The sequence below is a fragment of the Trichoderma atroviride genome, chromosome 2 (assembly GCF_020647795.1).
Source record: "Trichoderma atroviride chromosome 2, complete sequence".
In the NCBI taxonomy this organism is placed as follows: domain Eukaryota; kingdom Fungi; phylum Ascomycota; class Sordariomycetes; order Hypocreales; family Hypocreaceae; genus Trichoderma; species Trichoderma atroviride.
This window is the reverse complement of record NC_089401.1, coordinates 6,796,342-6,823,300: the sequence shown is the minus strand read 5'-3', so window position 1 is coordinate 6,823,300 and position 26,959 is coordinate 6,796,342. Positions and strand designations below refer to the sequence as shown.

Genomic DNA, 26,959 nt, shown 5'->3' with positions numbered 1-26,959 from the left:
GACTTGCTACTATGCTCATCTACTGTAATATTGATGCAAGCCATTCAAGTGCTACTTGTATGAGGGAGATGAATGGACCAATGGGTCAACAGGTGATTAAAGCAAGTAGATTTTCCAGATTCTAGCAAAGAGCGACTTATACAGCGAGCGAGCACTGGTGAGAATCTTTGGATGAATTTAGCTCAGTGTCATCCAAGAGGGCTACACAGAGATCTAGCGCCTAGGACGCTCCCGTAACTACGTGCGTGTATGGCGGCCACCTCTTTCAGCACTCTCCCCATTTCTGTTTATGGGCATTTATGAGAGAAGCATATCCATTCGTCACCTCCATCCAGCTTCCTCACTGCCTCTTCCTTTCCTTTCAGCCCTGTCTTAGACAAGCCACAATCCTGCCGGCTCTTTCTTGCGTTCCCGCCTTCTCGCTCCTCCACTTCTCTGGCCGAGTCTGAATCTGTGGCACTTCTACCCGCTCCACTCTACGGGCTATAGTACGAGTAGATACATTTCTTTTCGTTATTTTTTCCCCCGGTCCCATGAACCACGCCCCTCGCAGATGGACTACATCAGCCCAATGGTGACCCTGGATGTGTATCTCTTGGATCTTCCCAAGAGACACCCACCCTCTACCTGACAGCAAACATTCGTGTCTTTACGCACTATTGGATTTCTTGTGGTCATAGTAGCTGTAAACGTATTAGTCTCTTGACGAGGCGCGTACGAATGTTTCTCTCTCTTACCATCTTCTGCCTCTTGCTCCCTTTTTACCGCCGCCCCATTCTTGGACATGCCTGTAGCTGCCCTGCCTATCTGGCTGTCAGTCTCAGCTTTCGCTTAGCCGACGGTGAAGGATCACTGTGCAGATGACAATCTCACTACTACGCCTCGGCTAGTCTTTTTGCTCGGGGTTATCGATCCGAGCCTTAGATTCGACGGGTAGTGGGGAAGTTTGTGCAGCCCTCTCTAAATTATGGGGATCAAAGCTGAAGTAACCATGTCTAACGAAGCAGGGGTGGCCAAGAGATGACGCATCACTGTCGAGATTGAACGTGTATGAGAAAAAATTGCAAGCTGGCGTTCCGAAAACTATCTAAAGCTATCTAAAACTATCCACGGATAATATCCGTGATTCCCAAGAGCAAAAACAAACTGACATACAATCGCCAAAAGACCCTTTTCCACCCCAGATACCCTGATAGGTACAAAACGATTCCCTCAATTACATATTAATGTTCCATCTTTTTCCAATTCCTACGCCCATATCCATGCAGAACAGTTCAGATCGGCGTGTATTGATCTTTAAGAGATGAAAACATGATGCTATGTTGGAGACAAAAAGGTCAGCGTGTCTGGTGCTACTCTGCCTCTCCCTGAAAGACTGCGGTGAGTTTGAACTGACCTAGTGCTGAAGTTAAGCAATTACTTCGACGGGGATCGTAGTCTTGGTGAGTTGATTGATGCCGCCAGCAACTTGCTTGTAGGCCTGGATACGGATCTGGTACGACCCAGGCTCAGAGATATTCATGCGGTCAAATTTGAACACAATAGTCTCTGCTGCATTTCCGCCATTCATTGGCTCCCAGGACGCAGCTAGTTGTCCTCTGAGGACACCATTGACCTCTTGGCCGTTTGCATCGAGAGCGTCTGCATGGGCCATGTAGTTTCCAGTTGGATCCGCGACGGCCAGCTTGGCGGTGATTTTGATGTTTGTGCCGCTCTTGATGGGACTTTGGGGTTTGGTTGTGATTTGCATGGGAGGAGAGAAGCTCATGGTGTATTGGGCGGCCATGTTGAGGGTATTGGAAGAAATATCAAGAAGACAATGTTGAGGAGACGATGGTGCTGAAGCAGAATAACTATTGGCTTTGAGGATATGAGAGTGAGTAAAGAGGCTGTGCTTGAGAGTGTGAGTGTGAGTGTGGGTTTTTATTTTGGAAAATGAGAGGCGAGGAGGCCGCGTTATATAGACGAGAGGAGGCCTACATCTCCATAGGAAGTGTCAAAATTATGTATAGAGAAAGATACCAAGTCAGACAACTACGTACCACCAGTGACTTATGTTCAATCAAGACTATACTTCTGAAATAGAAGCAATATGCGCCTCCAAATTCCAGGGATGTACCTAGTATGTGGCATGGGCTCACTGGGTACAAGTGGTATGAGGCTTGACGACATTTGAATTTGGGCCAGTGGGGGACAAACCCAATATGCAGGGGGGTAAGTTGTGATGCTCTCTTCACGATTGGACAGCTTGCAATGGCTTGTCTTGAACTGAAAAAAAGTGTACCCAAGGACTCACATGCGAGTTGTTTGCTACATGTAGTAGTGGTGATGGTGGGCAATTTCCCTCTTTCTCTAGCTTTTGTGCCCTGGCGCCTCTTCTCTCTTTCCAGTAACTTTTCTTGGATGAAATTCTTCATGATTTGCTCTCGCAAAAGACGTTGAAGTCAAAGCAGATATTTACATATACTAATACCCCTTTGACAGCCAACGCCAACAGTTCATCAAGACGTTTGGCCCAGTTGTGTGATCACTCCGTGTCCTGTGCCAAGATGAGGCTGAACGCTAACCGGGTTTTCGGGACAGGGGAAGGGGGTGCAATCAAAATGACAACTGACAACCCCTATGGCTAGGACGATGATTTTCTGCCTCTAAGCGTGTGTCTCAGATAAGGCTGCCTCGGCCCAGATGGCTGACGGCAGAGGGGCCAGGTGAAGCAGACTTACCGGCAGCGGCTAGGGTTACATGCTAGATCTGTGCTCAACCCCATCCGTGTCTCGCCGGTTTCCCATCCTAGCCCTACTTTGAGTGACAAGCAGCTGTGGAGAACCTGGGCTAGTTATGTGACACTACTTGCAGTTGCAGGTGTCAGTAGCATCGGGAAAAGAAGGCTGGGCCTAGCGGGACGCTGCATTATCCGATCGTTTTCTCTTCAAGTGAGAGCCGGGGTACGATTCTACGCGCGGAAGCCTATTTGCAGCCGGGGAGAGTTACGAATAGGAGGGGTGGGGCTTGTAATGAAGAGTATTATGTAGGAAAGAGAAATGGCAGTAGGCAGTAAACATAAGATCAAACTCTTAGTGAATTGTAGCCCAGCATTGAAGCTTTCGTGTATTGCCTGCTGTTCTGCCGTGTTGTAGGTAGCTAAGACGTGGTATCGTAGACATGTTCCAAAATCTGTTCTCACAGCATAACGGGCGAGATAGTAAAGCCAATAAAGCTACACATTGTTTTCATGTAACCTTTCTGCCTTTTTGTAATCTGCTCGTGCCTGGAATAGGTGTTCGTGTGACTTTGCTGCCGAGATCCTCGAGTCCGGGCTATTCCTAGCGGAATATTCAAGTTACGGGTAAGACAACTCGCCTCATTTTAGCAAGACCCGCCCTGGAGGGCTTTAGAGATGGACAAACACATAGAGAGAAATGTCTATTGACAAGCTAGTTGCAATATGTTTCAGTCTACTAGCCTATCCAAGTGATGAATTCCTAGACTAGTTGAAGTTTTTGACATGCGGATGGTTACACCGGCTCCATCTTTCGCCGTATGATTGGCTACCAACGAGATCTACCGTTATATTTACCTACAAAAGCTCATGCAAGATTCCCTGAAAACCACGTTTTTGGTGTCTCATGTGCCATCCATAGACCAGGATATGCTGTTGGCTCGTCTTCCAATTGATTCTCCCTACCGGACACCTGGTGATGATCCTCTGGTTAATCACGGTCTATACAAAATTAATTAAACAAGGTCCTTGTATGGTTACTTGAAGAAAGTCGAGACAGAGAAAACAACATATGGATCTACCGAGAGGTGTTCATGGAGCCAAACTATGAGAGTAGGATCGACTTGAGTATAGTAGGGGCTTGAGCAGTTTCCCCCCGGAGCTCTCTTTGCTTTTACACTCGTATTCGTATTCATGATTTCATGTTGCAATACGAAAGCACTACCGGAGTGCCTGAACATTTGTGTAACCGGTGGCGCCATACATGGACGGCATGGACACCCAGGACAAGGGTGTAGATCCTGACGGTGTACATCTCTGCGGTACCTGCTTGACAACACACTCGCTATCCATGAGCCTCACCTTGAAACTAGCTAACCCCTTTTCATTATACGAGCTAATGAATCGGAGCGCTGTAATGGTTCCCGCCTGCTTGGTTTTGACAGACCTGATCAGCCCCAGGATTGCTGGTACCCGTACTCCCCAGATGGGGCATCAAGGTGGATATGAGGCGCGGAACGTGCCGGTTCCGAAACTATTTCTGTCCTGTCACATGCAATATCTTGACCTACATGAATGCTTAATTAGATGTCAATATGCCAAGTGTCCGGTGATGGGCTGAGAGAGGGCTCCTTGTCTGGATATGGCAATATTTTGCGCCCATGGCGCAGATCACTCGGGCACTTCCGAGTAAGAAAATGATCTGGTGTGCTTGAGGCAGCTGCGGCACTGAGACATATTATTGGTTACTTATTGATGCCTCGTGATGCTCTTGGCGCTCTGTTACGATCGACAACCTGCGTGATGACAGCCTACGATGGCCTCAAGTCTGCCGCCTGCGGCGATTCAGAGTCGATTCGACGAAAACAGGCAGGATTTGCGTGTTTAGGACCCGCTAAAGTACTCAGATTTGGCACTATTGATGCTTGTCTCTCATCGTCGAGCAGCACTTCCGCGGATTACAATGCACGCCCCTCCTTGAAGCTACTCTATTACAAGAGGTTTCGGTGAGAGTATCGGTCATGGACAAGTAGGGCCGAAAGCACATGTCAGAAGTCCCAATGTAAAAAAGAAAAGAAAAGTCGGACTCGGCGTGATGATGTCTGTCTCAGTCTTTTACAGCTGTGCTCTTGCGGTGAGGCTGGCTGGCCTGGATATGACACTATCCGGCATCCAAGGGAGTTGTTGTGGCACAAACTTCTAAGCGAGCTCCCGACACTATGATACGGTGGATGATGTGAAGTATGAGGAAATGACAAGACATATTACGGCTACCTATCTTGGGGGCGTAGAGCAGAGCTGAAAGTCAGGCGTAGATCTGAGCCAGGGGTCTCTGTACTTGACGAGAGGCGTACAAGTCCCCACTTATTGTCTGATACGCAACGCTCTGTGAGGAGCGGACCAGATACATGTAGCCAGAATCACAGCTATTGCTTTCTTTTTGACCGCAGCCTGGTAAATTGAGACCGGGCAAGTGATTGACGCACAATTATCCATGACGCAGCCACCGGAGTGTGAAATACCCGATTGCAGCGCTGATGCTGCTGCTCAATTGTATGGACGTCCTCGGTTTACATTACGCTACCCTATCCTATTTGATATCCGCTAGGTTGGGAATCCCAATTAACGGAAGACTAGAATCACTCTCAGAAGATGGGCGAGTCCGAGACGTTGAAGCTAGATACGTATCTACCACACGTCAACTAGCCACATTAGGACCTTGGCACAGCATTGCCCCAAGGAACGGGAGGGACAAGGCGAAAGATCAAAAGCGTTGAAGAGGTGCTTGGCCCAGTGTAAGTGTAGCGTAGCTGCATATCCGGATCGCAGCCGGAGCTGAGGTTGCACCAAACTGAGACTGAGACTGATATGAACCAAAATCTGGAGCGTCATATGCCTCTTCTCCGCCCTTACAGCGCAAGGGAGATGCTCGTTGCATGTGCTTTGCTTTTGTTGTCTGTGCGCTGGATCACAGCACTCTTGTCCAGAAATGGTGATGCCTGGATGGGTCAACAACGACAAGTACATACATGTACCAGTTACTAGGAGGTGTAACCTGTAAGTGTTAGATAAGGTAGCTCCCGGCGAGTAGTCAGGCCAACTGACGGCGTAGTCGCAGATGAAGCCCTACGAATAGTGGTGGTGCAATCAGCACATCCAGATGCTGATTCTGTGTAAGTGAGCAACGCTTATTTCTGAGACCCCGATACGAGAGCCGCTGACAGCCGCTGTGGAGACGATGCATCCATTTCCAGCGAGCGGAGTCCTAGCTTGGTGCTAGGCTCTAGCAGTTGTTTGTTCAAGGGATCGAGCTCGAGCTCTTTTGGGGGTCCTGTAGCTCTTGCTCTACTGCCTGTTACGGCATCGATGCTGGAATAGCTGCAGCATTCCAAAGACAGCAGATGCTCTGCACGACTTGCATCTATACGCTGTATTGTCATTTTGTACGAGCTCACTTGTATCTGCTGCTGCCGCTCATTATACGCAGATACTTACCGACCTCGGCCAGGAACGGACCCCATCCTCTCTCTTTAGCGCACAAAAAGTCCCCTAGCAGACAGAAATGCGGCCATCTTGGACGGAGTACGGATACATGAGAAAACCAAAAATTCCCAAGCCTTGAGCTACCCGTTGAGTGGCCTCTACAGACGGCAACATCCCACTCTGTCCCGCTAGAATCACAGAAATTACAGCACTCCAAAGAGCCCAGAGCCCATGCTGCGACCTCTCCATCGGCCAACTCTGCTGCTCAAAGGACCCAAAAAGCCCCGCGTCGGCGTGAGCCTCCCCCACCATACGCATCATCGCCAGCTCCAAATCCGACTCCAGCCTCGGACGGCTTTTGCTCCTCCACCATCTTCTCCCGCATCTCTCCCCCGTTTCTTCTCATCGCGCAAAAGCTCAGCAGAAATGGTTGCCCAAGACTTTGAAGCCGTGCTCAAGGGCAAGTACCCGGGCAAGGCGCACGCCCGCCGCGTCGTCGACCTCATCCGCAAAAAGGACCCCCAGGCCAGCGGCGTTCTCTATCTCGAGGGCCGCCACACGAAGCTTCTCGAGGACAACGACTCGCCCGAGCCCTTCCGGTAAGCTTCGACTCTACCTAGACACTCTCTGGCTTATACGGCCATGGATGTGCATTGCTAACCGGCGCCGCATAGACAGCGCCGCTTCTTCTACTACCTCACCGGCTGCAACCTCGCCGACTGCTTCTTCACCTACGACATGTCCTCCTCAAAGTCCACGCTCTTCATCCCCCCCGATCGACCCCCACGATGTCATCTGGTCCGGCCTGCCCACCACCATCGACGACGCCCTCAGGCTCTACGACGTCGACGAGGTCAAGCTCACCACCGAGGTCAACGCCTCGCTCGCCCACCTCGCGGGCACAAACTCCAACTCGACAGTCTACGCCATCCAGGACCAGGTGTCGGACCACATCACCTTGATCGGCTTCGAGAACAAGGACTTTCAGCTCCTCAAGCCCGCCATCGAGGTGTCGCGTGTCGTCAAGGACGAGTTCGAGGTGGCCATGATCCGCAAGGCCAACGCCGTGTCCAGCGCGGCGCACAAGGCCGTCGTCGAAAAGGCCAACAAGGCGTCCAACGAGAGGGAGCTCGAGGCCGTCTTCTTGGAGCGGTGCGTGGCCAACGGCGCAAAGGAGATGGCGTACCACCCCATTGTGGCCAGCGGCACTGCGGCGGCGACGCTGCACTACGTTCCCAACGACGCTCCGCTGGCAGGAAAGCAGCTGCTGCTGATTGATGCCGGAGCTGAGTGGAACAACTATGCCTCTGACATTGTGAGTACATCTAGCTTCGTTATGCTTCTATCAAATTGTTGCTAACCAGCCATGCAAACAGACCAGAACCTTTCCCCTCAACGGCAAGTTCACCAAGGAGGCCCGCGAAATCTACGACATTGTCCTCAAGATGCAACAGGAGGTCATTAATATGATCAGGGCCGACATGCACTGGGAACAGGCCCACGTCCTGGCCCACAAGCATGCCATTGCCGGCCTGCTGGCTCTGGGCATCCTCAAGGGCGACAGGGAGGAGATTTTCAACGCCAGAATCAGCCAGGCCTTTTTCCCCCACGGCCTGGGCCACTACCTGGGCATGGACACGCACGATACCGGCGGCAACCACAACCGCCAGGACCCCGACGTCCTCTTCCAGAACCTGCGTCTGCGAGGCCAAGTTCCCGAGGGCGCAGTTGTCACTGTCGAGCCTGGTGTAAGTCGTTATTCATTGCCGGTCAGCGTATGGATTGTATCTAACACGCGAGCACAGATCTACTTTTGCAAATTCATCATCGACCCCTACTTGGAGAACCCCGAGCAAAGCAAGTACATTGACACGTCTGTGCTTGCCAAGTACTGGGACGTAGGCGGTGTTCGGTAAGCACTCCAATCTCGTTTCCCAGTATTCTTATTTAAACTTGGAAAATTCCAATTCTAACTAACTCGATGCAGCATCGAGGACAATATCCTCGTCACGGATTTCGGCTACGAGAACCTCACCACCGCCATCAAGGATCCCGCCGAGTTGGAGGCCCTGATGGCATCTAGCTAGATGCGGCAAAATCAAATAGCCAAAATTGAAAGAAGAGTAAAATAGCTTTAAAAATACAAAAAAATACAAAGAAAAAAAGGACAAAAGAAATGATTGAAGAATGATATCAATCTCGCTCGTCGTGCACGCTAAACAAGACGAGATTGCCTCAATTGCCAATCACAGCCGCTGTGCGAATTGCGCTGACGCGTACCGATACGAGTCGCCCAGCCCTGCATCTTAGCAAGCTTTAATAGTGTAAAATGGCCATTAGTCAAGCCAGCGGGCCTCCAACTGCTCCAGACTAACCTGAGCTTTTGCCCGGCAAACAAAGTCCAGCTTTGTCCGGCACTCAAAGAAAGACCCCCTTTTGATGGACCCCCATTCCCCGGAAGAGCCATTACTTACATGCCATAGCTCTCAACAACATCCGGATCAATGCCCAACGGCGAGATGAGATGCGATGCTTTCGCCTTCTACATCACTTCTGTAGTAGCCAGGGTCTATAATTAATTTTCCTTTCTGTGCACGGTATTCACTACAATGGAGGGACCTGGACTCCGTAAGCCTGTCCCGGCCATACGGCGGCGGCCCGTCCCAGCAGCCGAATATGCCCATCAGGATCAGGCCGACATGTACGACTTGTACACGGACAAAGCATCGCCGTCACAGCCAGCAGGAGTCCAGCAGTTGAAGCCCAGTAAATCAGCCGCCAGCCTCGAAGCGTCACAATGGCAAAGACGGGCGGTTCCTCATCCAGTGATCCGGCCCGCCACCGCCGTTGCTTCATACTCTCAAGAGATCAATGTTGAGACCTTCTCTGCCCAAATCAGCATCACAGCTCCCGACGATGACTTGCCTCCTCCGCCCTATCCCGGCCTCTCAGTCTCTCCGGCACCGCCTCTGCCTCTTCGTCACACGCAGAGCTCCTCGGTACTCTCTATTGCAACTTCTTCATCGCCAGACATTCCCCCCCCGTCCACGTCCACATCCGCAGCATGCCGCCACTCTGCCCGTAGACGCGAGCGCAGATGCAAAGCCGCAAGACTCCTTCTGGCAGTCCGCCATGGGCAATGCGCAATACTTTGCCTCTGGCCTCATCTCCCACCCTTGCGAATCCACGCGCCACTTCTCCATCATCCGCCACACCAGCGCCCTGATCTGGTACGCCGGCCCGTCCACCTCCGTGTCCATCTCGGTGCTCTCAGACGAGCCTCTTCCAGCTACACGCACGCTGTGGATGCAGCAAAAGGGCTTCTCCGGCAACATGGGCATGGCCATCAAGGCCTTTGCCGGCACGACGGGCTCGTGGATCAACGTCACGCCCGCGCGCCAGACCGCCGTGGGCGACACGCCCGAGGCCGACGAGCGCATCGTCCAGCGCGACTTCAAGCGCTTCGCCAAAAAGGCCTCGGGCAGGCACAAGAAGCACATGCCGCGCGAGACGCACGTCGTCCGCATCCCGGCCACGGCCGCCGACGGCTACTTCCGCCTCGTGCTCTGCGGCGGGCCCGAGCCGGGCAAGAAGATTCTCTGCGGCAGCCCCGTGTTCCGCGTGGCCAGCACGTCGACCGACGTCAGCGTCATGAGGGGCGCCAGCCTGAGCACCATGCCGCTGGAAATGGGCGTCAAGGTCGCCAGCACCATTGGCCAGGCCGTGGCCAACAGGTACATTGGCGTGGCCAGCACCGTCGTCAACAGCCAAGTGAGCAGCATTGTCACCAACCAGACAGTCAAAAAGGCCGGCACCGTGGCCTATCAGAGCTACCAGGCCACCGGCGTGGGCGATGCCGTGCAGGAGAGCTGGCAGCGGCAAAGGGCCCAGCTGGAAAGGTATGATTCTCTCATGGACAATGTGCCAACCATTGGCTCCGAGGCTGGCCCCGAAGCGCCTTTTCCCGTCAAATTCGACGGCAAGGTGGTTCCTGGAACAGGGCGGTCATATTCCGAGCTGAGCATCCCATCAGCCAATCTAAGCGGTGTCTCGGACCAGATCAAACTTCGCATGCCGGGCGTGTTTGCCGCCTGGGCATGCATCCACATCCCTCCCAGCAACAACAATGAAAAAGCCCCAGGAGATGTTCTCCCCACAGATTGGTTCGAAGCCATCGTCACCATAGCACCATCCCGCCACGCCCCTCCCTCCGTCGCCATGGAAAACACCATCACAGTCCACATCATCCACGACTTCCACGGCGCAAACTTTGTCAGCGCCAAAGTCAAAGTCCTCCTCATGGGCCATCTCCACCCCGCCGCCGGGCACAACACACCACCAGAGGTCCTCGTCAACCAACACTTTCAAGACGTCGACAAAACAATGGCCAGTCTACGCCGTGCAGCCTGGGGGCCTCACGACACGGTGGCGATGCTGAAGAGCGTCAAGTCTAGCCGAACGTTTGCGGAAAAGGTGGACGACACGACGGGCAAGGTGGTGAGGCAGGTGGATAAGATTCCTTTGCACCGGGTGGGGATGAGGTCGGACGTGGGCTTGATGCAGGACAAGGCGTATGGGAATGGTGGATTGTGGATTGTGAGGTGATTTGACGAGTTGAAGTAATTCGAAAAGGCATTCATTATACTGCGTCGTTGTATTTCTACTTGAGCATCCATGTTTGCATATTATAGCGGAAAGGGCACGGAAAGGGAAAATGGAGTCAGGCTAGCAGTGTATTTCACCGATTTGTACCTAATGTCTAATCTACACATCTGAAATCGTCTACATCATTAGCAAGCTGAAGGAGTATCAAGTCCAGTGGCTTTACCAGGAGCTAGCTCTTATAAACGGGATTCAATTGACAGCTTCACACTTCTCAGATGCTCCAATAAATCCACAAACACATGCATTCTTCAATAAGAGGCCACTGTTAATTTGATCCACCATAAAGATAAATGTATCTTATACATCTACCCAGCCCATTCAAACAAGTTGCTCCAAACCACTGCTCACCTGCTCAATCCGGTAATTCCCCAACTCAGCCAACCGGCAAAGCCCCGGCTCTCGGCCCATCGCCCGCGCTACCAAGAAGGCTTTCGGCAATCCCTCCAATGGCCGCTGAATAATTACAATCAACTTTTCTTTCCATCCAGCCATCTACACCAAAAACAACAAGAAAAGAAACTCCAAAAGACACTTCAAAACATCAATTCAATCTCATCATGATCTGCTCATCCTGCCGCTCCGCGCTCCGCCTGCGCCTCCTCTCCCTCCCAGCGCGCTCCATCACGCCCATCACCACCTCTCTCAAACCAGCAACCGCAAAGGCCTCCCAGCTCACCATCCGCTCCATCTCCTCAACACCCACCCGCCAATTCTCCTCCTCTCCCCTCTCCTCCTCCCAGCAGCAACCACAACAAAATGCCGAGCCACAAACAGACGCAGACCTCGACACCGGCATGACCCCCGCCGAATCCTCCATCGCCGCCATCCTCGCCTCCAAGCTCAACCCCACCGCCCTCCTCGTGCAGGACATCTCCGGCGGCTGCGGCAGCATGTACGCCATCGACATCACGTCCTCCGCCTTCAAGGGGCTCAACATGCTCAAGCAGCAGCGATTGGTCAATGGCGCGCTGGGCGACTTGGTCAAGGAGTGGCACGGCGTGCAGATACGGACGAGGGTGCCTGAGGATGCTTGAGGAATAATTCGACGAGGAAATAAAAAAAAAAAAAAAAAAAAAGATGAAGAAAGAACATGATGAAAGGCTTTTGGGTTTAATGACAGCCAATTGTATACATAGACAGGGTTGGGCGGCATGGTTAGGCGACTATATTCGAAATAGACGAATATATAGTATCGCATTGTAATAAGAATCTCTATTCCGTATTGCTATGAGTAAACGTATTGCTACGAGTAAACGCTATACATTACTACAATACCATGTAAGCATGTCCATCTCTTCATCTTCTAATGGGTCAAGTAAAAAGAAGAAGCCCACGTCTCTAAACTCCACACTTTCCAACTTCCAAGCCACGAGTGCTTGATAATGATTCAATGGCGGTACAATACCCTTTCGAAGCGTCCAAGCGTAAACCCTTCTCAAATGGTCAGCATGTCGCTTCCAAGATGGGGCTTTTAGCATGACAAATTCGGGAATAGAAAATCACTTGAGTAAGGCTTCATTCAGCTCTTACAGGCACACACTTGTTAACTTTAAAAATGCCATTGATATCTATCATGAAACATCAACCATAAACGCTTCCAAATCAAAACGCCTCTTTCCTATAATCACCCACATATCCATCTTTATTCATACATTTACTCCTTCAGATACGTAAAGACAGCCTCGCGCTCCTCCACAGGCATCACACGCAGAAGCTCCCGGATGCCCTTCCAGCCAGCCTTCTCATTGCTGCGAACAGCCTCGGCCAGCTCAGCAGCCAGTCTGTCGGCCTTGAGCGCCTCCACCTTTTGCGCGATAGACTGAGTCTCCTTCTCGTACCACTCAGCAACCTCCTGGTCCTTCTTGTCCCAGCCGGCAATGCCAGACCAGCTCTCCAGCAGCTTCAGGCCCTGGGTGCGAGCCTCAGTGGCCTTGGAAGTGTTGGGCTGGGGAGTAGGCAGGATGCTAGTGTTCATGCGCTTGAGGATGTACTCCTCAGTGATACGTCTGCGCAGACGCCAGTAAAAGTATCGGCGAGCGTTGACCCAGTCGAGAGAGTCACGGATGACTCCCTTGGCCTTCATGCGGCCGGCACGGTCGTGCAGATCAGCAAACTGGACGGCAATCTGCGAGTAGACGGGCAGAAGCTGCTTCTCGCGGGCCACAAGCTGCTGCTTGATGCTCTCCGCATCCTCGCTGGAGAGCGTCTTATCCTCCAGCTTCTTCTTCAGCTCGGCGTAGGCAGGATCTAGGCGAGCCATCGTCTCCAGCTGCTTGTCCTTGCGGTACTTGATACCAATCATACCCTCGGGCTCAAGGACACCACCACGAGCCTCAGTGTCAGCGTACATCTCCATGGCGTTGGGGTTAATGGTAGGATCAACAACGACCCATGAGCCACCACGGAGCTCGCCAAAGGGAGGAATGTACACAAAGATTGGCTGTTCGTACTTGACCAAGGCATCAACGATGAATGAACCATACTTGAGCACCTCGTTGTACATGTCTCGCTGGCCACCAGAGAAACCACGCCAGTTGGCCAAGATCATGAGAGGAAGCTGCTCACCATTGTTGAAGTCGTTGATAGCCTGGGCAGTCTTGAATGCAGAGTTGGGGTACCAGACACCACCGGCCTCGTTGCTAATTTGTTCGGTTGAATCAGGGTTGGCAGGATCGGCAGGGGTAATGTTCTCAACACTGCGAGTCTCGACAGCGATAACTCCCATGGGGATACCGCCCAGACGAGCACGACCAACAACGACAGTGCGAGCCCAGCCGCCAAGGGCCTCAACAAAGGAGTCCTTGTCGAACAGACCGCTCTGGAAAGAGCCGTCGTCCTCCTCCCTACCGCCAATCAACCACCGGACGTCATAAGGCTGCTTCTGGGGAGGGTAGTAGGTGACATCACGGTCCCAGGCATCGAGGCTAGGGCTGACCGGGACGGGGTTGCCGCGCTTCTCGGGAACAAAGGCCATCCATTCCACAATCTTGGAGACACCCTCGAAGTCGTCGTTGGCAGTCATGTGAGAAACACCGTTGCGGTACATGATCTGGGTACCACCAAGCTGAAGGTTAGACGTGTAGACCTCACGACCAAGCAGGTTGTTCAAAGCCGGAGCACCAGTAAGGATGATGGGCTGGCCCTCAATCTGGACAGCACGCTGGCCGAGACGGACAAGGTAAGCACCAATACCTGGAAGTTGTTAGTCATAGTTATTAAAAGAAAGTCAAAGGGCGTTTAAAAGAAAGAAAGAAAAAACCTACCAACTGATCGGCAAGTGACCAAGGTAATGGTAAAGATGTCGTTGTAAGCCTGGCTAGTGGCACCGGCAATAAGGCCAGATCCCCTCAAGCACTCGACACCAAGGCCATCCTCCTGACCAACAATGGTGACAATCTTGTAGCGCGTTTCACCATCCTCAACAACTTCTTCAGTAATGACAGTGTCCTTGAAGCGATCCTTGGCCTTCTCGTCGAGGTACAGGTAGCGGAATCCGCCCTCGTGCTTGGTAGCATCGTTCCAGGCAACCTTGAAGTGAGGCATCAGCTCGTTTGCGAGACCAAGGCGGGCACCAGAGTTGGCAGACAGGTAGATGCGAGGAATGCCGAGTTTGCGAGCCAGCTCAGTGCACTTGTAGAAGAAGTTGTCTTCCTTGGGGCCGAAAGACCCAATGTTGTAAGTGATGTCGTTGGCGACAATGATGAAGCGGCGACCAGTGGGGTACTCGGGGGTCTTAGCCTTGATGATCCATCCCACCATACCGCAGGTGTTGGTGCCAGGCTCGCGGTTGACCTCGTCCAGGTTGTCCTTGTCATCGAGCACAAGCTCAGTGAATGTAATACAGTCACCAACCTTGGGCTGCTGAGGCGCCAAAGCAGGCTGCCTCTTAACAGCCTTGGCCCAGCTGTTCTGGATGGCCTGGCGGAACAACTCGGGGAAGTCGTACACGTACTGGGTACCCATCAAGTGAGCCTTGTATCGCTTGGGCTGGAGCCAGTTCTTGGTGGCATAAGGAGTGGAGACGGACAGCAAGTGAAGAGGTCCCTTCTCCTTGGTTCCGCCAATGCTGTGGAAGACCCAGTCGTCCTTTTCAGACTTGCGCTCGGCATACAAATCGACATCCACGACGTATCCAGAGGTGTTGGTGATGGTAACACGTAGAGGGTAGGGGATACCAGTCTGGGGATCCGTGCAAACAATGCGAATCTCCACCTGGGCAACACGCAGTCTCCAAGCACGAGCACCGAAGCGATCCAAGAAGCCCTGGAGAGACTGCTCAACGGTAGCAGGGTCGAGCTGGAAGACGGGGGTGAAGTTCATGAAGATGTGGTTGAGATCAGAGTTGTTGTTGCCGATAATCTCAAGGGCATCGAAAATGTCGTTGATGACTCGGTCAGCCTCAGAGATGAGATACTCAGCAGTAGGGATCTCGTCACGGAGACGGCCAGGTCGGATCACAGCACGAGTAAAGTAACGCTTGTCAGAGTCGACAGTCTTGCCAATAGCCTCGTACACGTGAATGTTGCCGTTTCCTGTGAACTGGGGCTTGATGCGGAAGTTGGCAAGACGAGCAAGCTCGAGCTGGAAAGACAAGGCGGGTTCGCTGTGACGAATGCTGTCGTCTTCCTCGTAGTCGGGGCCTCGGAATGTGTAGTAGCTGGGGTAAGAGCCATCGCTGCGGCCGCAGATAAAGGTCAGACGACGGACACCACGGACCAAAAGTTCGGCCTTGAGACCCTGGACAATGGGAACAATGCGCGAGAGGATGTCTTCGTCATCCGTGCTCTCAGTATCTCGAACAGCAACGTTGATGACGGCAGACAGCTCGTCGCCGTTGTTGCGGCTCTGGAACTCCTTCCTAAGAGCAGCAAAGGGCTTTCGCTTGCCACTCAAGTCAGCGAGAAGATTAGACTGGCTGTTCTGCTTCTTCTGCTTGTTGTAAAAGTTCAGCGTCTCCAAGGCCTTCTGGAGCATCTCCTCGGCGTCGTCAATGTACTTGACAGGGACCATGACACCCTTGCGGGACGGCCCACTGTTCACCTTGCTGGTGAGGTATGACATGTCGCTAATGGAATGAATGCGATTGAGCTCCAGGCCGCTAGGGGTGCCGGGAGTAGAAGGAGCAGCAGACTGAACGGGAACACCAAACTCGTTGTTGCCAATCTTGCGCAGCTGGAAGTCCCAAGACACGTAGAGAGGGTTATCAGATTCATCATTGTGGTACTCGATGGACTGGAGCATATAGGCACGGTAAGCACGGCGAACGTAGACTTCGAGAGATGCCAGAGAAACCCAAGGATCCTCGTGAGCGAAGAAGGAGGTCAGCACATCGAAGACGGTGTACTTGGAATCGACAACCTCCTTGATCACCTCGAGGCTAGGCTCCCGGTGGTCCCAGCCGCTCTCACCGTAGCGAGAATCGACAACAGACGATCGCAGGATGTGCTCCATCTGAGACGTACGCTCCTCAAGGGACGGCAGAGAGCACTGGATCATAATCTCTCGGGCCTTGAGCGAGACCTTGGAGGTAGCTCGAGAAGAGAGCTCGGTCAGCTTTCGCAGCGACTCGCGCAGGTACTTGTTGACGTTTCCGACATTGGGCTTGTTGGGGCGGTACTCCTCGAGAATGGCAATGACCAAAGAGTTCTTTGAGCTCATGCGGCTGTGCGAGAGAACAATCTGCACGACCTTGGCCATGTTCTCCTTGTTCTGGTCTCGGAGGTTCAGGATGACGCTCTCCTCCTGAGCTCGGCTCTGGAAGAGGTTCTCGACCGCCCAGTAGGACTCGAGAAGGTTGTTGATGACGTTGAGCTCGCGAACCTTTTGGCCCTCTGCATAGTTGTCAAGCACCTCGGTAAGGGGCGCCAGCGTGGTTCTAAGCAGACCAGCATCACCGGCCTCCACATTCTCCTCGAGGAACTTGCTGAAAGCCTTGCTGAGAGCCTTGGCAGGAAACTCGCCAGTGCGAGCTCTGCCTCGCTCGACAATCTGAGTAAACAGGGTGTCTAGCTTCTGGGGCATACGAGCATGCAGAGCCGCAAAGTGGGCGTTCCACTCGCTGTAGGGCAGCTCAGGGTCGCGAAGCACTTCAATGAGCTTCTTCAGAGTATCGGCCATGACGACAGAGTTGTCGAAACCATTGAGGATGTTGACCAGCACGTTGTGGTACTGGACGAAGCGCTGAGCGGGCTTGGTACCCACGACAACAGGCTCGCCGTAAGCGGGAAGCTGTCCGACGAATGCCTGAGCCTGCTTGACTCGCGAAGGGTCATCCAGGGCGAGTATTCCAAGAATATCTCCAGCCTCCAGAGTGGCTCCGGGCTGCTTAATCAGCTGTACGATACCGTCCTCCTGGGCAACAAGAGGCATGTACATCTTCATGACCTCGACTTCGGCAAAGGTCTGGCCAGCCTTGATGTGGGAACCGTTCTCGACGGAGTACTTGACGAGCTTACCAGGGCTGGGAGTTCGGAGCTGGGTGGGGTCGTTCTCCTGCTCCAGCAGACAGGTTTTGCTGTCAACCGAGAGACGAGTGGCACCAACCTCCTCCTTCCAGTAGACGTTGTGGCTGTGGCCGTCAAGGAGGATGAGGAGACCACCATCGCTAAGAGCACGAACGCCAACAGAGCACTTGGAGCCGTTGATGAAGAGGTGGTAGGTGTCGAGACCGGCACGAGTAGCAGTGAACTTGTATCGGAAACCCTCGTAGATGAAGTCGATGGTGAAGACGGTCTTCATAATCTCCTTGGAAGGCACCTGGCCCTTTTCAAGTCCAGATCGGTACTCGGCCAGCAAGGCCTCACTGGTGATGTGAGCTCTGGTGATGGCACCGCACACAACCGCCAGCATGGTGTCGGGGCGCTCAGCGGTAAGTCGCTTGGAGATGAGCTCGTCCAGCCAGCCAGTGGAGATTGTGTTGTCCTCGAAAGCCTCAGTCTCGAGCAGCTTGATGAGGTACTCGACGGTGGTTCTGAAGTCACCACGAATGCTCAGCTCCTTGAGCGCAATAACCATGTGCTTCCGTGAAGCCTGTCGGTTCTCACCATAGGCGAAGATGTGACCGAACTGACTGTCGGAGAAACTGTGAATTCCACCCTGGGTACCGACGGAGAAGTAACCCCACACGTTTGAGCTGGAACGGAAGTTGAGCTCGTGCATGACACCGTTGGAAGGCTTGAAGCCCTCGCCAGGGTCCTCGGAGGTGATACGGCAGGCAGTGCAGTGGCCCTTGGGCTGAGGTCGGCGCTGAGACTCGACAGTGCCCTCCAGCTTGAAATCGAAATCGATGTCGCTGGAAGTTCGGGGATCCACGCCGTACAGCAGTCTGATGTCGCGGATTCTGTGCAGGGGGATACCCATGGCAATCTGGAGCTGAGCAGCCGGCAGGTTGACACCGCTGACCATTTCAGTGGTGGGATGTTCGACCTGGAGACGGGGGTTAAGCTCGAGGAAGTAGAATTTGTCGTCGGCATGCGAATACAGGTATTCGACAGTACCGGCAGAGACGTAGCCGACAAGCTGACCCAGTCGAACGGCAGCGTCCTCCATGGCCTTGAAGGTATCAGCCTTGGCAATGGTGACGGGTGCCTCTTCGATAATCTTCTGGTGGCGACGCTGGACGGAACAATCACGGCCAAACAGGGAAATGTTGTTGCCGTACTGATCGGCCAGCAGCTGGACCTCCAGATGTCTGGCGTTTCCAGCCAGCTTCATGATGAAGATGGGCGAGCCAGGAATCTCGCTAGCAGCAGCCTTGTACAGAGCCTCGAACTCTTCCTCGTTGGTAACCTTTCGGATACCCTTGCCACCACCACCCTCGGAGGCCTTGACCATGACGGGGAAGCCAATCTGCTTTGCCTTCTCCAGACCCTCCTGCCATGAGTTGACGCAGCCCTTGGCGTAGACGTCTTCGGCAACGGTGACGATGCCCTTGTCATCGATCTCGACAGTGTCGACGCCGGTTCCGGACCAAGGAATGCAGGGCACGTTGGCGTGCTGTGCGACGATTGTGGAGGAAATCTTGTCACCCAGTGATCGCATGGCAGAGCCGGGCGGACCAATGAAGACGATCTTCTTGGGCGATGCGGCGAGAGATTCTGGGAGCTTTGGGTTTTCGGAGGCGTGACCCCTAGAGTTGTGTTTGTCAGTACCATGAACTCGTGCAGAATTTCCCAATTTTGCGCGAAAAAACTCACCAACCAGCCCAGACGGCATGAACATCCATGCGCTCGGCAATGTCCACAATCAGCTCGACGTTGGCATAGTTGTGGTTGTTGGTGCCGCCGGGAACCTCGACGTAGTGGTCAGCCATTCGAATGTAATCGGCATTGGCTTGTAAATCTTCGGGCGTGGCCATGACGGTGAAGTGGATGGCCCTCTCGTCGCCAAACGTCTCGTAGGCCCATTTCCGAACTGAGCGAATCTCCTTGACGGCGGCGATACCGTTGTTGGCGATCAGAACCTGTTTTGCAGACAAGTCAGCGCAAGCTCTGCTCTGCTTTGCTCACAAGTAAACGCTCACGTTTGTAATGACAGTGTGGCCGTTGTGCTCGGCCACAAAATCCTTGACCTTGCTGGCGGGGGCATTTGCCAGCCGGTTGCCTCCAATGAAGTGGTCTGCGATCTTGTGCTTCTCGGCGTAGGTCATGCTGCCGTTGGCAACAGGCACCGTCCGGCCATTGGCGCCGTTCTGGACGCCGTTTGCTGAATCTGCCATGGCTGCTGTGTGATTCTCTGGGTTGTAGAGGAGGGAGGGATAGAAAAAAAAGAGGGCGAGAAGCTGATTATAGAAGAATGTGGATCGTAGGAAGGGTCAGAATCGGCCGCGGCTGGTAATCTGACGTGGAGGGATTCTGCCGGCACAGCAGCAAGTCGATCAGAGTCGAGGTAGAATGGTAAGACGAATTAAGATAGCCCTGCCGGGGGGTTATGCGGACAGGCGATTAGAGAGTGGTTGTGATCCTTCGACCTTTTTGTTTGTTTCGTTTTGTTTTCTCCCAGCTTGTTGGCCCGCCAGGGAATGAGGCTGAAACAGGCGAAGAATAGCAAGAAAAAAAAAAGAGTATGGCCACAGCAAAATGAAGCCCGCTTTCGAGAGACGGATTAATAGAACGAGGAGGGACACGCAGACTCGTCAGCGGCGGAATTGGGTGTATTAAGAACAAAAAAAATCCATGGCCGTATCGCAGGATCTACGAGGGGCAAGGGAGGGGAGAGACTCGGTGGCAGGGGCGTGCGCGAAGCGTTCGGGGCGAATTTAGTGGATTTAGTGGGAATTACGGAGCAGCTCTGGCGACGATTACTGGCCCAGGCGGAGGCTCCAGGGGACGTGGCCTAGATCTGTTGGGGTCAGTGGGACACGGCTCAATGCAAACGTACAAGAGCATGTTATAGCACATACAGCGATTAATTGCTTGACTCTCATTGAGTTTTGCTCTGTGGATCCCTTGGGCACCTACAGCATCACTTCTGGCTGCTTCTGTCGGTCTCTTGGGGCTGCCTGTGTGGGGGAAAAGGGGGAAGCGTCTTGATTCTCGTGCTTAGCACGACTTCAATTCATGGTGGTGGAGTGAATTTTACCTCGTTCTTGGCCGTGTAGCCCTGAGGGAATTGATGGCGAGTGTATAAGATCGACCTAGCCTTTCGGAGGTGGATAAGGCATCACCCTACTTGCAAAAGGTTGGGGTGATATCAACTATTTGTATAGCAGCCATTGGCGATCTGGCTGCCGGGGAATCGATCGATCATGTCCAGCCAGAGAAGGCGTATCAGGAGTATAGCTGCAGGTCCTCGAAGCACTATCCTTGACCGTTCAAACTCTCTTCTTGTTAGTCCATGGCGTAGAATGGCGTATAGTAAATGATTCGGAGCTGCAATAACAGCCCGGGGCCATTGCCGTCACGGAGCAAGCCAAGTTGCGGCTTATATGACATGCAGGCCGGGACAAGCAAAGGATCGGATTGGCACGGCCGAATTTGGCAACGCGATGCAACAGTCCGTGTAGAATCAAGACGAGAAGCCTTGATCTATTTTGGTAATACTGGGTAGTCGTGTGACGAGTCTTGCTTACAGGCTGTACATCGGCACGTCTCTATCTAGCAACGGCGGAGGATCTGCTTCGAAGGAAGGGATCTATCGACCATCTAGGGAGTACGGATAAACTCATCATGGTGAGCAACGGGCTGTCTCTGCTATCCCTACGCCGTCTGCCCTTTAGCCAATGGCACAATCCCTTTTACAACTGTGATAAGCCGCCTATATGCACGCTACCGACGACATCAATGTTCCAAATCACTCACTGTGCGGCGTATTACCTCTTCTACCACAAGTGCCCATCTACCGCAGGTGGAGTCCCTACTACAAGATCCCATCCCAAGCACTTCCTCGATAGTACAAGTAAGACGGAGTACGGGCCGAGCTCATTTCTCACATTTTCCCAGCATCTGTCCAAGCCGCCGAGTTGAGCCTTCTCAGCTCTCGGCCCCCGCGGACAAGAAAAAGCACAGGGCATGGGGAGCACGAAGCCATCACGTAACTGTACTCAAACCCCCCCTGAACCACGGCCAAACCCAAAACATCAACAAGCTATCGAACTATACGGAGGGTTTTACAAGCACAGCAACGCCAAGTGAGATCCATCGCCACCAAATTAAACATCTGCAGCCCCACCTCCGAGAATGAGATTCCGGGTCTTAGCCTCTCCCAGCCCGCTTTTGCTTCCCAAATCGGGTTCGTCGGCGAATAAAAGCATCATTGAATCATGACGGCAAGAAATGATGCGCCGTATGCAGCAACGGCAGGGACGTGATGCGGAATACCACCTTGTATAATTCCAGAGGAAACGGGTACTTGTTGCAGTCATCTCAAGTCCATACAACTACTCATACGTGTATACAGGCAACAACAGCAACAACAAGACAACGTAGCATCCGCCAGCAAACACCTCAAGAACATTGAAGCCAACAAAAAAAAAAAACTCTGTAATCCAGATGATGCTAAGATAGTCGCCGCCTAGCCCTCAGTAGTACACATTAGCAGCCGTGCCTTATAGCACAGCTCCAACCCGTCCCTTCTACCCGACTTCCCCCATCATTCTCTCTTTTTTTTCTCTGGGCCCCCCCCAATTGTTGAGTCCCACCCAACACACTCACTCAGCAGCACTAAACGGACAGAGCAATGTACCGTCTCAGCGTTACTTGCGCGTGTAGGAACCTCAATCGCTGGAATTGCCTCTGGGTCCCAAAATCTCGGGGGAGCGGCTTTGTCAACCGTCTCGGCTGCTACAGTACTCCATATCTCGTATCTCTGTTTCTCTGCCGGCTATCTGACTGCACTATCTGCCTACAGAACGTCAATACAGTATGGTAGATGTGAAAATACCACCTGCCCAAGACGGACACACTCTTCCACAGTAAGCAGAGCCAGTGCTACTGCAGTATCAGATAGTCCAAGTAGAGACATGACCTAGCTTTTTCTGTATAAATGCAGCAACAGCACATTTTACGAAACCATCTCCATCCGACCAAGATCGCCAGCATCTCAAAAAAACCAAACCAAACCAAACAGGTAACAAAAAAGCAAGAAAAGAACACCCCCAACCATTACCATTGAATTTTTTTCGGACCCCGCCGAACCCAAAGTGGATCCTCAAAGCCCTCCTCCCCATTCCAGCCAATCGGACTCCATACAAAGCGCCGGAATGATCTCTCCCTCCGGACTCTGCGGTTTCCGTGGCTCCCGCTAGCATTTCATTTTCGGAGGGTTTTTTTTTTTCTTCTTTTTCGTCTCGCCTTTCTGTACGTATTGGGCCTTTTTACCCAAACCGGATGGGGAACGGATAGATCTCAGGTCTCGCTGCTTTAGGCGGTTAAAAGCGGAATGGGCACGTAGCTACCTTAGCTAGCTGGATTCAGGCACTGATAAGCCTTCTTCCAATTACATCAGAGATAAAGCTCAAGGCAGCTGGTGCTACCAGACAAAGCTATCAGCTATAAGAGGGCATATACTCATCTACCATCCATCTAACAAGAAAATACGGCACAAAAGCACATAGAACAGATACTAACATAGACGTGCGAGTATTGAATGCCATACTGCTGAGCATTTGCTGGTAGATCCGAACGCCATCCGAATCCTCGGGCTTACACAGCCAAACACCTTTGCATACGCCCCATCCCGGCCCGAACCTCTTTCGGCATTCCGATCCCATCTACATGACCTTCGCCGAATGCAGCACACCTTGGCCCTCCGTATTAGCGGTAGGTAGGAGTAGCAATAGTAAATAGGTAGCCCAAACAATAGTTCCATTCAAAATTCCCGACTCTGCGACATTCTCCTCACAAGTGCTCACCACCAAAACGGCCATCGAAGGGAGTGTGAAACAATGGCCAATTCTTTTTAGGTCATACATACTATCAATTTTGAATGTTTCAACGGCCATCACTAAAAGAGCGAAACAAATGTATCAATTTTTTTCCATTTGGGGCTATATTACCTATCTTACTACTAATCTTCAATATCAAGAGGTACTCCAAGTCCCGCTTCATCTCTTCCAACTCACCCTCCTAGTCTCAATAAAAAAAAACAGAAAAAAAAAAGAACAAATGAAAAAGCAGTCTATAGAAATGTATGTTTTAATCTTTCGCCGAGCGCAGCCCGTGCCATCTCTTCATAACTTCCATGTGTGCGTATAGTGTAGTCAAGTGTTGTAATACCAAGAACAAGACCCTCCAATCCCTTTTTTGATAGTAGTAAAAGGGAAAGAAAGGATCGAGGTATAAGTGTTGTAACAAAAAAGAAAATTTCAAGTGAGCGAACAAGGCAATTATAGCAACCAACCGTGCGTTTCAATCAAAAGGAAAAAAAAAAAAAACAAGCCCATAATCATTCATCAACACCTCGTTCGCCTTTCTGTGACCGACCCATACTGCCACAGCGATCAAAATGCAACCGGTTCCCAAAATTACAGACAAGCAATTGAACGCAAAGCGAGAACGAGAAAAAAATGGATAAAAATTGGCAAATGGGAAGAGAATAAGTGAAAACAAAAGGTATCAAGGAAAAATGATATCTCGGAGAGCATTTCGGCTGTGCAATCTCGAAACAGGGAATCGCTCATTGTGCTCAATAAGTCTCGCCCAAGTCGCCCAGTTTCCTGAATCCAGTTGTGCTGGTGCGGCCCGATCGAATCGAGACGCCTCCGCCGCTGATGCTGCCGTTGCTCACACTAATTCGCCTACTTCCGCTCTGCCGCCTCAAGCTGGGACCGGGTATCGCACTGCCTGCTGCGGGTATTCCACTCCCAGGTGTAGGAATGCCACTCACCGGTAGCGGCGGCGGCGGCATGCCACTGATGCTTGTCCCTAGGTCGTACCTGGTGGAAAAGGTACCTCGCCTACTAGGCGTGCGATACACGGGCTCATAGTCTTCCCCTAGGAAATCGATCCCACTCCTGCTGCCACTAACACTGCCAGAGTGACCACGACCAGTGGAACTGAAGGAAGATGCCGGCCGGCCAACCGGTGTCCGAACCCCTGAAACGGAGCTTCGCGACACTGGTCGCTGTGGGGCCGCCACGCCGTTGCGAGACACTGGCCTGGTATACGATGCTAAGCTGGATGTATGGCTGGATCGTGAGACCGGCCGGCTCACTTCTGAGCCCTTGTCGCTGAGCTGGGTGCTGAAGGAGAGTCGATTCACACCAGATGTGCTTATCCTCGGCGTGTGGTTCGTCTTGGACGGTGAAGCATAACTGCTAGTGGGCGTCAAGTCGTCCCCGGCCAACGAAGAAGATATCGATATCGACGACTGAGTGGTAGCGCGCCTGCGCGAGCGAACCGTAGGAGTCGACGCGTTGGAGTTTGCAGCAGCCAAAGCAGGCCGAGAGGGGGGGCGAGGCGGAGTGTTGCCACCGTTGGGAGCGGGGAGCTTGGACCGTACAGAGTGCACTCTGGCCTCGAGGCGCTGCATCTGGGCCGTGAGCAGACGGATATGTGAGAGGGAGTTGGACGCGGGAATCTTGTAGTTGCTGTTGCGGGACGACACGTTTGACCTGGTGTTGGTGGATGAGCGGAGAGATGCGCCGCCACCGCCGCCGCTGCTGATGCTGATTGACGGGCGGCCGCCCGTAGCAGTTCGCCCACCCGTTGGAAGAGCCGGCGTGCTTCCACGGGCCCTCGAGCCGGCATCCACCGACGGCATTCGGGTCCGGCGCATTGTCGAAGGGGCCGGCGTCCGGATCCGTGATGGCGCCCGCGGGTGCGAAGAGACGTCTGACATTGGGGGTGACGGTGGATCCAGCAGCTCGGGAGTCGGCGCGCCCAGACCTTTGGTAATCTCGAGGGGGGGTTGAAATAAGAGGCGAGCTCGCAGCCGAGTCCACGGACATGTCCGTCGCGGTCTTGTCGAATGTGGGGGGAGCCGAGGAGCGATAAGTCGGACGACATGGTCGAATGACGCTCGTACTTTTTGGCCTTGTCTTGCATCAGCTCGGCTTCAATCTTGAGCTCGGAAAGCTCCTCTCGCAGCCGCTGTGATTCGATGCGGAGAGCCTCTCGCTCCTGCTCGCCCATCTTGATCTCCTCCTCCATCAGGACTCCTCGCTCAACGGCCTGGTTGAACTTGGACTCCATGTCCTCGAGCGAGGAGGTGGTGTTTCGCGCCTGGCGTTCGAAATCATCGTTGGCAACCTCGGAGTCTCTCAGCCTCAGCGCCAAGGTGCGGTTCGCGTCTCGTAGTGATGTAATTTCTTTTTCTAATGAGGCTTGCGCAGCGGCAGTCTCTGATTTGGAGTCTTTGTATTTTCTCTGTGCGAAAACAAGGGGAAAAAAAAATTGGGGATTAGCCGCTGTACCTGAGACATAAAAGTGAAGCAATCGCAATTGGAGAGGGGGTTGGGTAGAGCTAAAAACGCCCCCCTCTCCAAAATCGAATGATGGTTTGGATCAGAAAAAAAGAAAAAGAAGCGCATCTCAGCTTACCTTCCACTCTTCCACCTCGAATCTAAGGCTATCAGCCTTGTCTTTCAGAACTCTCTCCTGCTTCTCTGCTCGCTCAATATCCTTCTCCAGCTCCTGCTCCAGCTCTCGGCTGGACTCGCGGAACTCGGCGAGCTCTGACTCGAGAAGTTCGTATTGCGCCTTGTACCAGGACAAGGCATCCTCGGCACCGGTAGCCTCGCTGGGAGGCGAGGAAGGCGGCTCAGCCATGGCGGATCAAAGCTATGAGTTATTTGTTGTTGTGTCTTTTCTGAGTTCGTTTTTCTCTCTCGCTGAGAAGGGCGGTGTGGTCATGGAATGCTGTGCGACCTAACTGACAGGTAAAAAAAAAAAAAAAAAAAAAAATGAAAAATCGGTAAAGAATGAATCGTTATGAGGCTCGGGGTCGCGAAAATATGTCGTCGGAGCGCTCGCAGGCGTTTAACTGATAAATGTTGAGACAAAGGAGAAACTTGACAAAGTGGTGGTGTATCGTGGATCGTCAAAGAGCGTAATCGTCGGAAAGCCGGCGAGCCAAACTGAGCCCGAGCTAGCAGCAAAACAGCAAGAGAGAGAGAAAGACTAAGAGCAGAAGGCAAAAAGAGAGCAGAAATGTCGTTTGGCGATTAGATTGATTTAATCGCAGGATCGAGCGAGATCGAGGATCGGATCGTGGATCGCGGCGATGCGACCGTTGGCGAAGCCCGTGTTTCGCGGACTGCCTTCACCGGGGGTCAGTAATGGCCGTTTCAGCACGCTGATGCCCCATGGACGCTAAAACCATGCGCTCACCGATATATTGGAGGGGGATTCCCAAGGCTCGATTTTGCTGCAAGCAGTTTCGATGCGCTCCCCCCTGTTATGCGCGAGCAGGCGGACAGAATGCCAGAACCAGGAGCCGCGATGAGCGAGTCAAATTTGGCGAGTGCGGCGTCGCTATTCTGGCGGCCAAGTCGAGGCGAGGCGAGAGTTCCAGCGCAGCGCAGCGCAGCGTTTCGTCGTCCAGGCCGTGGCCGTGGTTTCGTGTTGCCGGTTGCCAGTTCTGGTCCTGCACGGCCTCAGACAAAGAAAAGGTCCTTCCCGGGAGCCGTCACAGCGTAAGAAGCCCGCAAAAGCC

At 52.8% G+C, this 26,959-nt stretch overlaps 8 protein-coding genes across 8 annotated transcripts; 5 read left to right on the top strand and 3 right to left on the bottom strand.

Annotated features, from left to right (window-relative positions):
* Positions 1 to 1,405: 1,405 nt before the first annotated feature.
* TrAtP1_005139 (uncharacterized protein) lies at positions 1,406 to 1,920 on the bottom strand. Its single transcript, XM_014084449.2, has one exon. The coding sequence runs from the start codon at positions 1,784 to 1,786 to the stop codon at positions 1,409 to 1,411; it is 378 nt and encodes a 125-aa protein (XP_013939924.1). The 5' UTR covers positions 1,787 to 1,920; the 3' UTR covers positions 1,406 to 1,408.
* A 4,513-nt stretch (positions 1,921 to 6,433) lies between these two features.
* On the top strand, positions 6,434 to 6,805 carry TrAtP1_005138 (uncharacterized protein; the record flags this gene model as incomplete). The annotated part of the gene is made up of 1 exon (XM_066112598.1): positions 6,434 to 6,805. One exon carries the CDS (start codon positions 6,434 to 6,436, stop codon positions 6,803 to 6,805), a length of 372 nt encoding a protein of 123 aa, XP_065968683.1.
* Positions 6,806 to 6,848: 43 nt separating this feature from the next.
* On the top strand, positions 6,849 to 8,289 carry TrAtP1_005137 (uncharacterized protein; the record flags this gene model as incomplete). Its single annotated transcript, XM_014084448.2, has 4 exons — positions 6,849 to 7,517; positions 7,579 to 7,950; positions 8,008 to 8,114; positions 8,190 to 8,289. 4 exons carry the CDS (start codon positions 6,849 to 6,851, stop codon positions 8,287 to 8,289), a joined length of 1,248 nt encoding a protein of 415 aa, XP_013939923.2.
* A 784-nt stretch (positions 8,290 to 9,073) lies between these two features.
* On the top strand, positions 9,074 to 10,807 carry TrAtP1_005136 (uncharacterized protein; the record flags this gene model as incomplete). Its single annotated transcript, XM_066112597.1, has 1 exon — positions 9,074 to 10,807. One exon carries the CDS (start codon positions 9,074 to 9,076, stop codon positions 10,805 to 10,807), a length of 1,734 nt encoding a protein of 577 aa, XP_065968682.1.
* A 543-nt stretch (positions 10,808 to 11,350) lies between these two features.
* Positions 11,351 to 20,053, bottom strand: TrAtP1_005134 (uncharacterized protein). The gene is made up of 4 exons (XM_014084446.2): positions 19,389 to 20,053; positions 19,063 to 19,328; positions 14,131 to 18,995; positions 11,351 to 14,059 (listed from the first exon to the last, which is right to left on the bottom strand). The coding sequence occupies exons 1-4, from the start codon at positions 19,581 to 19,583 to the stop codon at positions 12,522 to 12,524; spliced, it is 6,864 nt and encodes a 2,287-aa protein (XP_013939921.1). The 5' UTR covers positions 19,584 to 20,053; the 3' UTR covers positions 11,351 to 12,521.
* Positions 11,425 to 11,901, top strand: TrAtP1_005135 (uncharacterized protein; the record flags this gene model as incomplete). The annotated part of the gene is made up of 1 exon (XM_014083516.2): positions 11,425 to 11,901. The coding sequence occupies one exon, from the start codon at positions 11,425 to 11,427 to the stop codon at positions 11,899 to 11,901; it is 477 nt and encodes a 158-aa protein (XP_013938991.2).
* Positions 20,054 to 23,290: 3,237 nt separating the features above from the next.
* Positions 23,291 to 24,617, top strand: TrAtP1_005133 (uncharacterized protein; the record flags this gene model as incomplete). Its single annotated transcript, XM_066112596.1, has 4 exons — positions 23,291 to 23,327; positions 23,998 to 24,173; positions 24,233 to 24,251; positions 24,355 to 24,617. The coding sequence occupies 4 exons, from the start codon at positions 23,291 to 23,293 to the stop codon at positions 24,615 to 24,617; spliced, it is 495 nt and encodes a 164-aa protein (XP_065968681.1).
* Positions 24,618 to 24,630: 13 nt separating this feature from the next.
* TrAtP1_005132 (uncharacterized protein) lies at positions 24,631 to 26,073 on the bottom strand (the record flags this gene model as incomplete). The annotated part of the gene is made up of 2 exons (XM_014083200.2): positions 24,631 to 25,671; positions 25,846 to 26,073. 2 exons carry the CDS (start codon positions 26,071 to 26,073, stop codon positions 24,631 to 24,633), a joined length of 1,269 nt encoding a protein of 422 aa, XP_013938675.2.
* Positions 26,074 to 26,959: the final 886 nt, after the last annotated feature.

Bases quoted from the DNA above. Each gene is read 5' to 3' on its own strand.
- TrAtP1_005139 (XM_014084449.2), bottom strand. From the start codon at position 1,786: ATGGCCGCCCAATACACCATGAGCTTCTCTCCTCCCATGCAAATCACA.
- TrAtP1_005134 (XM_014084446.2), bottom strand. From the start codon at position 19,583: ATGGCAGATTCAGCAAACGGCGTCCAGAACGGCGCCAATGGCCGGACG. The intron at 19,329-19,388 runs GTGAGCGTTTAC...TCTGCAAAACAG, and splicing joins GCCACACTGTCATTACAAAC to GTTCTGATCGCCAACAACGG. The intron at 14,060-14,130 runs GTAGGTTTTTTC...AACAACTTCCAG, and splicing joins GGTCACTTGCCGATCAGTTG to GTATTGGTGCTTACCTTGTC.